The 14090-nt window shown below is 44.3% G+C and overlaps 1 protein-coding gene across 3 annotated transcripts in view; it reads left to right on the top strand.

Annotated features, from left to right (window-relative positions):
• The window catches only part of LOC143301495 (rho GTPase-activating protein 190-like), a 75906-nt gene that overhangs the window by 21503 nt on the left and 40313 nt on the right, over positions 1–14090 (top strand). For all 3 annotated transcript variants that reach the window (XM_076615816.1, XM_076615817.1, XM_076615815.1), the window contains exons 11-18: positions 1478–1592; positions 2217–2340; positions 3536–3734; positions 6860–7057; positions 7320–7437; positions 8677–8816; positions 9689–9870; positions 11713–11908. In XM_076615816.1, the coding sequence (XP_076471931.1) occupies positions 1478–1592; positions 2217–2340; positions 3536–3734; positions 6860–7057; positions 7320–7437; positions 8677–8816; positions 9689–9870; positions 11713–11908 (1272 nt within the window). The remainder of the gene's footprint in view (positions 1–1477; positions 1593–2216; positions 2341–3535; positions 3735–6859; positions 7058–7319; positions 7438–8676; positions 8817–9688; positions 9871–11712; positions 11909–14090) is intronic.

Below are 14090 nucleotides of genomic sequence, written 5' to 3'. Positions count from 1 at the left end.
ATGAGTGTGTCATGACGGGTGCAATAGCCGAGTGGTTAAAGTGTTGGACTTTGAATCTGAGGGTCCTGGGTTTGAATCTCAGTAACAGCGCCTGGTGGGCAAAGGGTGGAGATTTTTCTGATCTCCCAGGTCAGTTATGTGCAGACCTGCTAGTGCCTGAACCCCCTTCGTGTGTATATGCATGCAGAAGATGGAATACGCATGTTAAAGATCCTGAAATCCAAGTCAGCGACGGGTGGGTTGTGGAAACAAGAACACGCCCAGCATGCACACCTCCGAAAATGGAGTATGGCTGCCTACATGATGCAGTAAATAAACAAAACGATCTTACACATAAAAAGTTATATGTCTGTCTGAGTATGTATGTGTGCATGCTGGTAATCTGATTGAATGACACAGGAAACGAATGATGAGCACCCAATGGCAGCTGTCAGTCGGCTCTACCCAGATAGGCAGCCTGTTATGCAAATGACCCTGAGTTTGTAAAGCGTTTAGAGCTTGGTCTCTGACTGAGGACGGGCGCTGTATAAGTATCCATTTCATCATGTGTTCCTTCACTGAAGGCTGTTCTGTCATTTCCCCAGAGTAATGGGTGCTTGTGGGTGTCAGGGTAATGAATGTGTGAGTTTAGCTGTTGTGTGAATAGATTTCCTTTACTAATGTGTTAGTGGTGAAAGTCAGCATTTCAGAATAAGGGGCAGTTGAAAAGGTGGCGTGGCTGTTAAGTTTCTTCATTTTGTGAAGTGTTTTAGGAGTCCTGGAAAATCATTGTCAGGGTGTGTAGTGAATGTTTCGAATCTTGACCTTTTTCCTGTAGAGTGGTGAGTATCTCTGTGTGGGATTTTCCTTCTGTTTGATTTCTTGTGTCTTGCTGTCTTACGGTTTTAACTGCCTCACCTACCATAATTTAATTGATTTTTTGATTTTTTATAGTGTTGAATTAAACTGTCCCCTGTTATGATTGTTGTAGGATAACTCGGGCATGGGTGTATGTAGGTGTGTGGTGAAAAACTGACGCAGTGGTCAATGTTTAGGTTTTGTGTGCATGAATGTGGTTGTATTTTTGCCTGCTTTTTTTTCTTTCTTACGGGTTCTTTTCTTTTCAGTTCCTTGGGAACAGATATTGAAGTGTTTTTGGTGTTTTTTGACTGGAATGTTTTCTGCCCTATTTAGTTGGCAATAGTGATATTGTATTAGTGTGTGTGTGTATGTGTGTGTGTGTGTGTGTTGTGTGTGTGTTCTGTATGTGCATGTGTGTGGTGTGTGTGTGTTTGTGAGTGTGTGTGTGTGTGTGTGTGTGTGTGTGTGTGTGTGTGTGTGTGTGTGCATGTGTGTGTGGTGTGTGTGTGTATGTATGTGTGTGTGTGTATGTATGTATGTGCATGTGTATGTTTGGTTTGTGTATGTATGTGCATGTGTGTGTGTGTGTGTGTGTATGTATATGCATTGTGTGTGTGTATGTGTGTGTGTGTAACAGGGAGGTGTCTGAGGCGTGCAGCCCGGTGGGGGGTCCAGAGGGAGAGGATGGGATCCTGAACCTGGTGCTGCTGGGACAGGAGGGGCTTGCCATCGCCCTCAACAGGGATATACGGGTCAGTCACACCCCCTGCCTGATTCCTCACTCACAGAGTGGGGTGGGGGGTTAGGGTGTGTGTGTGCGTGTGCGTGTGCGTGTGTGTGTGTGTGTGTGTGTGACTGAGTGCATTGTGCGTGTATGTGTATTTTGTGTGTGCATATGTGCGTTGTGTTTATAATTATGTGTTTGTATTTCTATTTTTGTCACAACAGATTTCTCTGTGTGAAATTCGGGCTGCTCTCCCCAGGGAGAGCATGTAGCTACACTACAGTGCCACCCATTAAAAAAAAAAAAAATTTCCTGTGTGCAGTTTTATTTATTTTTCCTATCGAAGTGGATTTTTCTACAGAATTTTGCCAGGAACAACCCTTTTGTTGCCATGGGTTCTTTTATGTGCACTTAGTGCATGCTGCACATGGGACCTCGGTTTATTGTCTCATTCAAATGTCTAGCGTCCAGACCACCACTCAAGGTCTAGTGGAGTGGGAGAAAATATTGGCGGCTGAGCCATGATTTGAACCAGCGTGCTCTGATTCTCTCGCTTTGTAGGTGGACACGTTTTGTGCGCACGTGCGCGCATGTGTGTGTGTGTGTGTGTGTGTATGCCTGTGTGTGTGCATTCATGTGGATGTGTGTGCAGAAATGTTGTGCTGACGATGAGTACAACTGGGGGGGAGTGGTATACAGCCTGGACTACAGACCCATTGATGGAGACGTCAGTCGAGAGCAGAACGCGTTGGCCACTGCAAACTTCAAACCACATGGTGAGCCACTGAGTTACTGTACCGCTGACTTTTTTCCTGAAAATAATTACCATCAGACTGGTGGATTAATTTGTGAAGATGTATAACTGTCCTACAGCTGTCTTCATACCTTCAGTACAATATTACTGCCATCACATTGCAAACCTCAGTCTTTAAGGTACATTACCATCACAGTGCTATTTTTGTTCCTGGAGATACAATTCCATCAGACTTTGTGCATGTGGGTGGTGTGGTGTGTGGTGTGGTGTGACGGTGTGTGTTGTGGGTTGTGTTGAGTGTGTGTGTGTCTTTTTTTCCCTATTCTAAGAGATGAGCATTGATGGTGTTATCAGCCTTGACATGTGTGGAGTGCTGGGATGTAAACAACAGTGATAATGTGCCTGTGTGGGCAAGAAGAAGGCAGTGAAGTGGTTAAGGCCATCTACCAGTACAGTGTCTGTGAGGGTCTGGGTGTGATTCCCTCTCTCGCCCTTTCTCCAAACTTTGACTGGAAAAATAAAACTGAGCATCTAGTCATTTGGATGAGACAATAAAGTGAGGCTTCATGTGCAGCAAGCATTTGGTGCACCGGAAAAGAACCCATGGCAATAAAAGGGTTGTTGTCTGGTAAGATTCTAAACGTACAGACACGCACTCAAGGCTTAACAAAGCAAGCGTTGGGTTACACTTCTGCGTCGGGCATCTGCCTGGCAGATGTGGTGTAGCTTGTGTGTGGATTTGTCAGAACGCAGCCTCAGCCTGCTTGAGAAATCGAAAGGGAAAGAGGTGCTGTGTGCAGAGATGCCAGCTGTTACCATTTCACTGTATTTTGTTATGCTCGATCGCAGTTTGTTCCAATGTTACGCCATTGTCAAAATTGTTCCAACGAGTTCATTTTCGACTTGATTAGCATGGTCACAAGCCTTCCTGTGGTTATATTACACAGATGCTGTAGACCTACTAACCATGGTCTCACATGATGATGCTCAGCTAATCGTGTGCATATTTACATTGAAACAGCATTGAGTGGACCAATCACCTTAATTGTAGCAGTTGCACTGTGTTTGCATGCCTTGTAGATAAAAATTTACATTTGCTGATGTGGCTTGGAGTCTTAGTGTTCCTACCGAATTCGGAATGTTCCTACCAAATTTCCTGATTGTTACTACAAACACTTGACAGGGGTTGGCATCTGTGTGTGTGTGTGTGTGTGCAGGGTGTCTATGCGTGTACAACAGCGAGGAGACACTGCTGTACGTGGAGCGGAGTCTGAAGCAGTGGCTGGTGTGGCAGGGGGACCGCGACCAGTGGCTGGCACACAGCATGCCCTTCGTCCTCATGCACGCCAGGCACCCCCGCGCCTCACACAAACACTTCCTGCTGCTCCGCGAGCAGGGGCAGCAGCTGGCTCATGAGTGAGTTTGTCATCGTTGTGACCGACAGCAGCAGCAATGGTGACAAAAAGCAACAACAATAACGAAATGACAGTGACAACAGCAACAGCAACAACAACAACAACAACAACAACAACAACAACAAAAGAACAGTGACATCAATAACAGCAACAACCACAACAGAAAAATGACAGCAATAACAACAAAATGACAGCAACAACAATCAACAACAACAACAGCAAAATGACAGTGACAACAATCACAACAACAACAGCAAAATGACAGTGACAACAATCACAACAACAACAGCAAAATGACAGCAACAACAATCAACAACAACAACAACAAAATGACAGCAACAACAATCAACAACAACAACAGCAAAATGACAGTGACAACAATCAACAACAACAACAGCAAAATGACAGCAACAACAATCAACAACAACAACAGCAAAATGACAGCAACAACAATCACAACAACAACAACAAAATGACAGCAACAACAATCAACAACAACAACAGCAAAATGACAGTGACAACAATCACAACAACAACAGCAAAATGACAGCAACAACAATCACAACAACAACAGCAAAATGACAGTGACAACAATCAACAACAACAACAGCAAAATGACAGCAACAACAATCACAACAACAACAGCAAAATGACAGTGACAACAATCAACAACAACAACAAAATGACAGCAACAACAATCAACAACAACAACAGCAAAATGACAGCAACAACAATCACAACAACAACAGCAAAATGACAGTGACAACAATCAACAACAACAACAGCAAAATGACAGCAACAACAATCAACAACAACAGCAAAATGACAGTGACAACAATCACAACAACAACAGCAAAATGACAGCGACAAAAACAGCAAAATGACAGCAACAACAGCAGCAAAATGGCTGTGACAACAACAGCAACAGCAACAGCAAAATGTCTGTGACAGTGACAACAACAATGAAAATGACTATGACAACAACAATAACAACAACAGCAAAATGACAGTAGCAACAACAGAAATGACTATGGCAACAACAGCAAAGTGACGGTGACTGCAGTTACTATGATGAAGATGATGATGATGATGATGATGATGTTTTTTAAAATTTTTATGATAATGATGATGATAGTGATATCAATAATACTGCTGATAGTAGTAGTAGTGGTAGTACTACTACCACTGATTATAATTGTAACGAAGACAGTAATGATGATGATGATGATGATGATACTGTTATTAAATGATAATGATAATAGCAATCATAATAATGATGAGGTTTTATCACAAGATATTAAACATCGGAAAAGAAAACTGCGTTGGTTTGGTCATGGAATATGATCCATGGCCTTCCCAAAAACTGTTGAGGCAAGGAGACAGAAGGGAAGACAGACAAAAACGATAGACTGAAAATGAGGATGGATGGGATGAAAATGAGAAGGGATGAAAATGAGTAGGGACGGGATGAAAATGAGAACGGATGAAAATGAGGAGGGATGGGATGAAAATGAGAACGGATGAAAATGAGTAGGGACGGGATGAAAATGAGAAGGGATGAAAATGAGTAGGGACGGGATGAAAATGAGAAGGGATGAAAATGATAAGGGATGAAAATGAGTAGGGACGGGATGAAAATGAGAAGGGATGAAAATGAGTAGGGACGGGAAAGCATTTACAGAGATGAAAATGAGAACGGACGGGATGAAAATGAAATGAAAATGAGAATTGATGGGATGAAAATGAGAAGGGATGAAAATGAGAAGGGACGGGATGAGAATGGGGAAAGTGTTACAGAGATGAAAATGAAAACGGATGGGATGATAATGAGAACGGATGGGATGAAAATGAATTGAAAATGAGAACGGATGGGATGAAAATGAGAACGGTGGGTGAAAATGAGAACAGATGGGATGAAAATGAGAACGGATGATGAAAATGAGATGAAAATGAGAACGGATGATGAAAATGAGATGAAAATGAGAACGGATGATGAAAATGAGATGAAAATGAGAACGGATGGGATGAAATGAGAACGGATGGGATGAAAATGAGAACAGATGGGATGAAAATGAGAACGGATGGGATGAAAATGAGAACGGATGGGAAAGTGTTTACAGAGATGAAAATGAGAACGGATGGGAAAGTGTTTACAAAATGAGAACGGATGGGAAAGTGTTTACAGAGATGAAAATGAAAACAGATGGGAAAGAGATGAAAATGAGAACGGATGGGAAAGTGTTTACAGAGATCAAAATGAGAACGGATGGGAAAGTGTTTACAGAGATGAAAATGAAAACAGATGGGAAAGAGATGAAAATGAGAACGGATGGGATGAAAATGAGAACAGATGGGATGAAAATGAGAACGGATGGGAAAGTGTTTACAGAGATCAAAATGAGAACGGATGGGAAAGTGTTTACAGAGATGAAAATGAGAACGGATGGTAAAGTGTTTTCAGAGATGAAAATGAAAACAGATGGGAAAGTGTTTACAGAGATGAAAATGAGAATGGATGGGAAAGAGATGAAAATGAGAACAGATGGGAAAGTGTTTACAGAGAACCAGGCTCTGGTGAACTGTTCTCTGCGGCACCTCAGTAACTCTCGACAGAGTTACGGCAGAAGAAAGAGAAGAAGAAGAAGGAAGATGAAAGGAAGAAAGAAGAAGGAAGGAAGAAGGAGAAGAAAGAAAGAAAGAAAGGAGAATCAGAAGAATTAGAAGGAAAGAAGAAAGAAGCAGAATAAGAGGAAGAAAGAAAGGAGGAGAAGAAGATGATGATAATGATAATGATGAAAATAATTGTCACATCTCACTGACTGACTCGTCCATACATGCATGCACACATTTTCTGTTCATCTAACGCAGGTTAGTACATGTATGTTACATGTCTGTTTGAGTGTGTATGTGTGCGTGCCTGAAATCTGATCGAATGACACAGGAAACGAATGATGAGCGCCCGGTGGCAGCCATCAGTCAGTTCTACCCAGGTAGGTAGCCTGTTGTGCAAATGACCTGGAGTTCCTAAAGTGCTGAGAGCTTGGTCTCCAACCGAGGATTGGCGCTATGTAAGTATCCATATCATTCATTCATACCGACCATGTGTTCGGGTTTTTTTTCTCACAGACTACACACAGACTTTGTGGAGGCAGTGGTGGAGGAGGACTGGGAGATAGTGGAGGAGGAGGAGGAGGAGTGGGGCGACCAGCAGCTGTTCGGCAAAGGTCCCATCCACACCACACTGCAGTCCGTCATCTCCCGCAGGGCTGGTGCAGGGTCATCCCCTGCATGGCCTCTGACCTCTGCCCCCCAGCCTGACCTCAGGTCAGTCCCCTGATCTCTGTGTGTGTGTGTGTGTGAGTGAGAAGGGGGAGAGGGGGGAGAGACATAGGAATGTGTGAGTGGATGTGTGTGCCTGTGTGAATGTGTGTGAATTTGTGGCTTTGTGCATGTGAGAGTGTGTATTTGTGTGTGTGTTTGTGTTTGTGTGTGTATGTGTGTGTGTGTGTGAGAGAGAGATGTATTGCAGGATTTTGTATGTGGCTGATGTATTGCACAATCTTTATGTGTGACCATTGTATTGCAGGATCTTTATGTGCCTGATGTGTGGGGATCCCTTTGACCTTGACCTCCCCCTGGGTCCACTGCTGTCGTCAGAAGGCGTCAAGGTGCCTTCGGACAACCCTTATGCCCTCACCCTGCAGGTGTGTGTTTGTGTGTGTGTGTGTGTGTGTGTGAAACACAACTTTTTAGCTGTGATCATTCACTAAACTTGCTCATGCAAAAGAAGGGCTCAGAAATGCTTCAGCTGTGCCCACACTCCATCAGCAGGTTGCCGTGAGGTTTATCAGAAATCCTGTCCCTTCCATGCTTGATTTCAAGGAGTTGGTAGGTCAGGTTTGATGCATTGGGATTTGACTTCTTTTACTTCTAATCACCCAGCTGTGTAAAGAGTCACAGGGGTTCCGTTTCAGAGGAATTGCTCACCAGATTCCTCCCACTGTGGGATGCTGTCAGCATCCCATACCTGGAAATTCTGTGCTGGAAATTTCCTCTTTTTCCTCTGTTATCTTTATTTCTGCTTTTTTTCTTCTTCTTTCACTGTGGTCTCCATTTTTCTGCCTCCCCAGACCATCCCTGCATTCTTTTTTTTTTTTTTCAAGTAAGCCTTGACATTTTTTTTTCTTTTTCTGCAGCCTATGATATACCATCTGTGCTGTGTTGCTCTGGTGACCAGGTAGTGAAATTGTAAATTCATGGATGGGCACTGGTTGTCCATTCTGCAGAGTTATTTGGCTATATGACCTTCTTTATGTGTTTTTTCTTTGGCTTTGAAGTACATCTTATCATTTTTCATGATTCTTTGTAATCTGGGGGTGATGAATTAAGCGGAACGGTTGATCTCCTCAGCATGGTCTAGTCTTATTTGCTCTAAGGAGCTAAATGGTTAGGATTATGTGTCATGAACTGTGTTTTGTGGGTTTGTCTCTGGTTTTTATTTTGTTTGTGTGTGTGTGTGTGGATGTGACAGTTTTCAGTTCAGGGTTTGAGCTTTTGTATGGTTTTACAGTCCTGATATGGCCCTGTGCGTTCGGATGGATTGTAAGCAACAGTAAACAGTGAACAAACACCTGGGGGGCAAAGGGGAGGTTACCTACTTCCGGGAGGTTATCGGCCGCAGCTACTTTCGTTTTCTCCGCATAGCCGGATAGTAGTTTGCACAGGACAGGAATGTCAGACCCCTGCCGGAGTCTGCAGTAGTGGGTCATGGTAAGTATGTTACTTAAATGTAATTTTAGATAGAAAATTTCCTTTCTTCCAGGTCTGTTGGTTGTGTGTCAGAGACTGGGTCTCCGGGATTTGACAGCCATTAGCACCCTGAACAGTTCTTGAGAGTGTGGGGATTTGGAAAGAGTCACAGGTGTGATGTGTGTGTGTGTTAGGCCTACCTGGAAGGAGGTCGTCAGCTGGTGGAGGTGGAGGTGTCGTCGTATCATGGGCGGCCGGTTCCGCACCGCCTGCTCACGCACGGCTACATCCTGGTCTACTCTGCCCAGCGCCACGCCTCACTGGCCACGCTCAGGTGACTGGTTGTTTACCTGTAGTGTATTTCTGTTGTGGTGTGTCCTCAGTGTGGGGTGTCCGTGTGTGTTCTTCACTGAGCCGTCCCTCAATGATAATGACTCTGATGATGATGATGATGATGATGATGATGATGACTGTGTTTGTCAGGACCGATGCTGCTGTTGCTGATGATACTAAAACTGGTCCTGGCTGTGGCAGTAATGATGATGACGACAATGATGACGATGATGATGACAATGATGTATGTCAGGACATATGCCATGCTGTTAACAGCCATTACCAAACTGGTCCCAGCTGTGGCAGTTATGATGATGACGACAATGATGACGATGATGATGACAATGATGTATGTCAGGACATATGCCATGCTGTTAACAGCCATTACCAAACTGGTCCCAGCTGTGGCAGACAACGATGGTGATCATCATGATGATGGCACTGATGATGATGATAATGTATGTCAGGACCTATGCCATGCTGTTGCTGATGTTACCAAAACTGGTCCTGGCTATAGCAGACATGATGATGATGATGATGATGATGTGTATCAGGACCTACGCCATGTATTACCAACAGTACCAAAACTCATGCTGGCTGTGACACAGAAAGATGATGACGATGATGATGGTGGCGAGAAGAAAGACCACAATGACGATAATGATGATGTATGTCAGGACCTACGCCATGCTGTTGCCGGCGGTACCCAAACTGGTGCTGGCTGTGGCAGAGAGATGACGATGATGATGATGACGATAATGATGATGTATGCCAGGACCTACGCCATGCTGTTGCCAGCGGTACCCAAACTGGTGCTGGCTGTGGCAGAGAGATGACGATGATGATGATGACGATAATGATGATGTATGCCAGGACCTACGCCATGCTGTTGCCGGCGGTACCCAAACTGGTGCTGGCTGTGGCAGACAGCGGTGGTGCGGCCCAGCTGTTCTTCCACAACGACGCCAGTCAGGCCCTCATTCGCCATGGCAACCAGCTGGCCGACGAACTGGGAGCCGTGTTCATGACCACCACCGCCAACTTCAACCAGCAGAGTGAGTGTCTGGGGGATGGTGGTGGAGGTTTTTTTTTTTTTTTTTTTTTTTTCCCCACCCAGTTGGGCCCAGGACACAGGGAAATGGAAGCGATAGGGTGGAGGTGTCAGTCTGAATCATGATGATCATTGTTAATAGTTGTGATGAGGAGATGACGATGACTTTCACAATAGCGATAATATTGATGATAGCTGCGGTAAGGAGGATGGTGATGATAACAACAGCGACAGTATTGATGATGGCTATTACAAACAGAATGGTGATGATGATAGCAACAGTGACAGTATTGATAATAGTTGCAATAGGAGGTGACAATGACGACTATAACAACAGCAATAGTATTGATGATAGCTGCAATAAGCAGGACAGTGACAGTGATAATAACAGAGATAGTATTGATCATAGCTGCAGTAAGGATGATGGTGGTGACAATAACAACAGTATTGATTATAGCTGTTATAAAGAGGATGGTGATGACAATAACAACAGTATTGATTATAGCTGTGATAAAGAGGATGGTGATAACAATAACAACAGTATTGATGATAGCTGTGATAAAGAGGACGGTGATATTGATGATAGCTGTTATAAAGAGGACGGTGATGACAATAACAACAGTATTGATGATAGCTGTGATAAAGAGGACGGTGATATTGATGATAGCTGTTATAAAGAGGACGGTGATGACAATAACAACAGTATTGATTATAGCTGTGATAAAGAGGACGGTGATGACAATAACAACAGTATTGATGATAGCTGTGATAAAGAGGATGGTGATGACAATAACAACAGTATTGATGATAGCTGTGATAAAGAGGACGGTGATGACAATAACAACAGTATTGATGATAGCTGTGATAAAGAGGACGGTGATATTGATTATAGCTGTTATAAAGAGGACGGTGATGACAATAACAACAGTATTGATTATAGCTGTGATAAAGAGGACGGTGATGACAATAACAACAGTATTGATGATAGCTGTGATAAAGAGGATGGTGATGACAATAACAACAGTATTGATGATAGCTGTTATAAAGAGGACGGTGGTGACAATAACAACAGTATTGATGATAGCTGTTATAAAGAGGACGGTGATGACAATAACAACAGTATTGATTATAGCTGTGATAAAGAGGATGGTGATGACAATAACAACAGTATTGATGATAGCTGTTATAAAGAGGATGGTGATGACAATAACAACAGTATTGATGATAGCTGTGATAAAGAGGACGGTGATATTGATGATAGCTGTGATAAAGAGGATGGTGATGACAATAACAACAGTATTGATGATAGCTGTGATAAAGATGACGGTGATGACAATAACAACAGTATTGATGATAGCTGTTATAAAGAGGACGGTGGTGACAATAACAACAGTATTGATTATAGCTGTTATAAAGAGGATGGTGATGACAATAACAACAGTATTGATGATAGCTGTGATAAAGAGGACGGTGATGACAATAACAACAGTATTGATGATAGCTGTTATAAAGAGGACGGTGGTGACAATAACAACAGTATTGATTATAGCTGTTATAAAGAGGACGGTGATGACAATAACAACAGTATTGATTATAGCTGTTATAAAGAGGACGGTGATGACAATAACAACAGTATTGATTATAGCTGTGATAAAGAGGACGATGATGACAATAACAACAGTATTGATTATAGCTGTGATAAAGAGGACGATGGTGACAATAACAACAGAATTGATGATAGCTACTTCAAAGATGACAATGACGACTATAGCACCAGCGACAGCATTGACATTAGCTGTGATAAAGAGGTGATGACGATGATGACGATGATGAGACGTGTGTCCAGCGGCAGCCTACCTGCCCTTCCTGCGGGAGGTGCTGGAGCAGCGGGAGCAGTCAGAGGCTGCCTGCATGGTGCCCACAGAGGAGCCCTGCCCCCCTTACGAGGACGACCGCGTCACCTACATGGACCGCCGGCCCCCCGCCCCCCTCCCCTCCTACTACCACACCTACCCCACTGCCAAGAGCAGCACCAGTAACAGGTGAGTCGTTTCCCCCACCCCTTTTCGCCATCTTTCCTCCACCTGCCCGACTTCTCTTTCCCTTGCTGCAGACATTGCTGGGTATGTTTGTTTCCCCTCTCACCCGATGCCCAGAAGCGTTTCTTCCACTGTTGGTGACAGTGGTGCAGAGCGTTTATTTTGGTGTAAAGTGCATTAATTTTGGGATGTTTGTATGGGACGGTGATGGAAGCTGTTAGAACATAATGTTGTGTACTTAAAAAAAAAAAAAAGAAAAAAAAGAAAAAAAAGAAAAGAAGTAAGTGTATGATTTGTACAGATGATTACAACTTTATAAATTAAAGAATTGAACTAAATGAGAGATTTGAACTGATCAGTCATCATGTTTCTTTAAATAAGAACTTGACATATGTTTTACATCAGCCGCACACAGTGTTGATATAAACACAGCACATTCTGTTTGACATGAGCCACACACGGTGAAAGGATAAATTGCAAGAACACAGCACATAACCATTGTCATTGAAACATGACACAACACAGCACCACAGCCCAAAGCACAGTACAGCATACATAGCATACTATCGTATAGCACAGCACAGCCCGACACAGCACACATAACACAATACAGCATACGCACTGCAGCACAGCACAGCACACTACAGCTCAGCACACCACACTACAGCACAGCCCAACACACCACACTACAGCACAGCACAGCACAGAACAACACAGCACACCACACTACAGCACAGCCCAACACACCACACTACAGCTCAGCCCAACACAGCACAGCACAGCACACCACACTACAGCTCAGCCCAACACAGCACAGCACACCACACTACAGCACAGCACAGAACAACACAGCACACCACACTACAGCACAGCACAGCACAGAACAACACAGCACACCACACTACAGCACAGCACAGCACAGAACAACACAGCACACCACACTACAGCACAGCACAGAACAACACAGCACACCACACTACAGCACAACACAGAACAACACAGCACACCACACTACAGCACAACACAGAACAACACAGCACACCACACTACAGCACAACACAGAACAACACAGCACACTACAGCACAGCACAACACAGAACAACACAGCACACCACACTACAGCACAACACAGAACAACACACCACACTACAGCACAGCACAACACAGAACAACACAGCACACCACACTACAGCACAGCACAGAACAACACAGCACACCACACTACAGCACAGCACAGCACAGAACAACACACCACACTACAGCACAGCACAGCACAGCACAGCACACCACACTACAGCACAGCACAGAACAACACAGCACACCACACTACAGCACAGCACAGAACAACACAGCACACCACACTACAGCACAGCACAGAACAACACAGCACACCACACTACAGCACAGCACAGAACAACACAGCACAGCACAGAACAACACAGCACAACACAACACAGCACAGCACACCACACTACAGCACAGCACAGAACAACACAGCACAGCACAGAACAACACAGCACAGCACAGAACAACACAGCACAGCACACCACACTACAGCACAGCACAACACACCACACTACAGCACAGCCCAACACACCACACTACAGCACAGCACAGAACAACACAGCACAGCACAGAACAACACAGCACAGCACAGAACAACACAGCACAGCACACCACACTACAGCACAGCACAACACACCACACTACAGCACAGCCCAACACACTACAGCACAGCCCAACACACTACAGCACAGCCCAACACACCACACTACAGCACAGCCCAACACACTACAGCACAGCCCAACACACTACAGCACAGCCCAACACACCACACTACAGCACAGCCCAACACACCACACTACAGCTCAGCACAGAACAACACAGCTCAACACAGCACAGCACAGCACACCACACTACAGCACAGCACAGAACAACACAGCACACCACACTACAGCACAGCACAACACGCCACACTACAGCACACCACACCACAGCACACCACACCACACCACACTACAGCACAGCCCATCACACCACATCACACCACACCACACCACACCACACCACAGCATAGCACAGGACAACACAACACAGCACACCACACTACAGCACAACACAGCATAGCACAGTACAGATCAACTCAGCCTAACATAGCACCGCACAGAACAACACAGCCTAATAC

The sequence above is a fragment of the Babylonia areolata genome, chromosome 27, assembly GCF_041734735.1.
Source record: "Babylonia areolata isolate BAREFJ2019XMU chromosome 27, ASM4173473v1, whole genome shotgun sequence".
NCBI lineage: Eukaryota > Metazoa > Mollusca > Gastropoda > Neogastropoda > Buccinidae > Babylonia > Babylonia areolata.
This window is presented reverse-complemented; position numbering and strand designations above follow the sequence as displayed.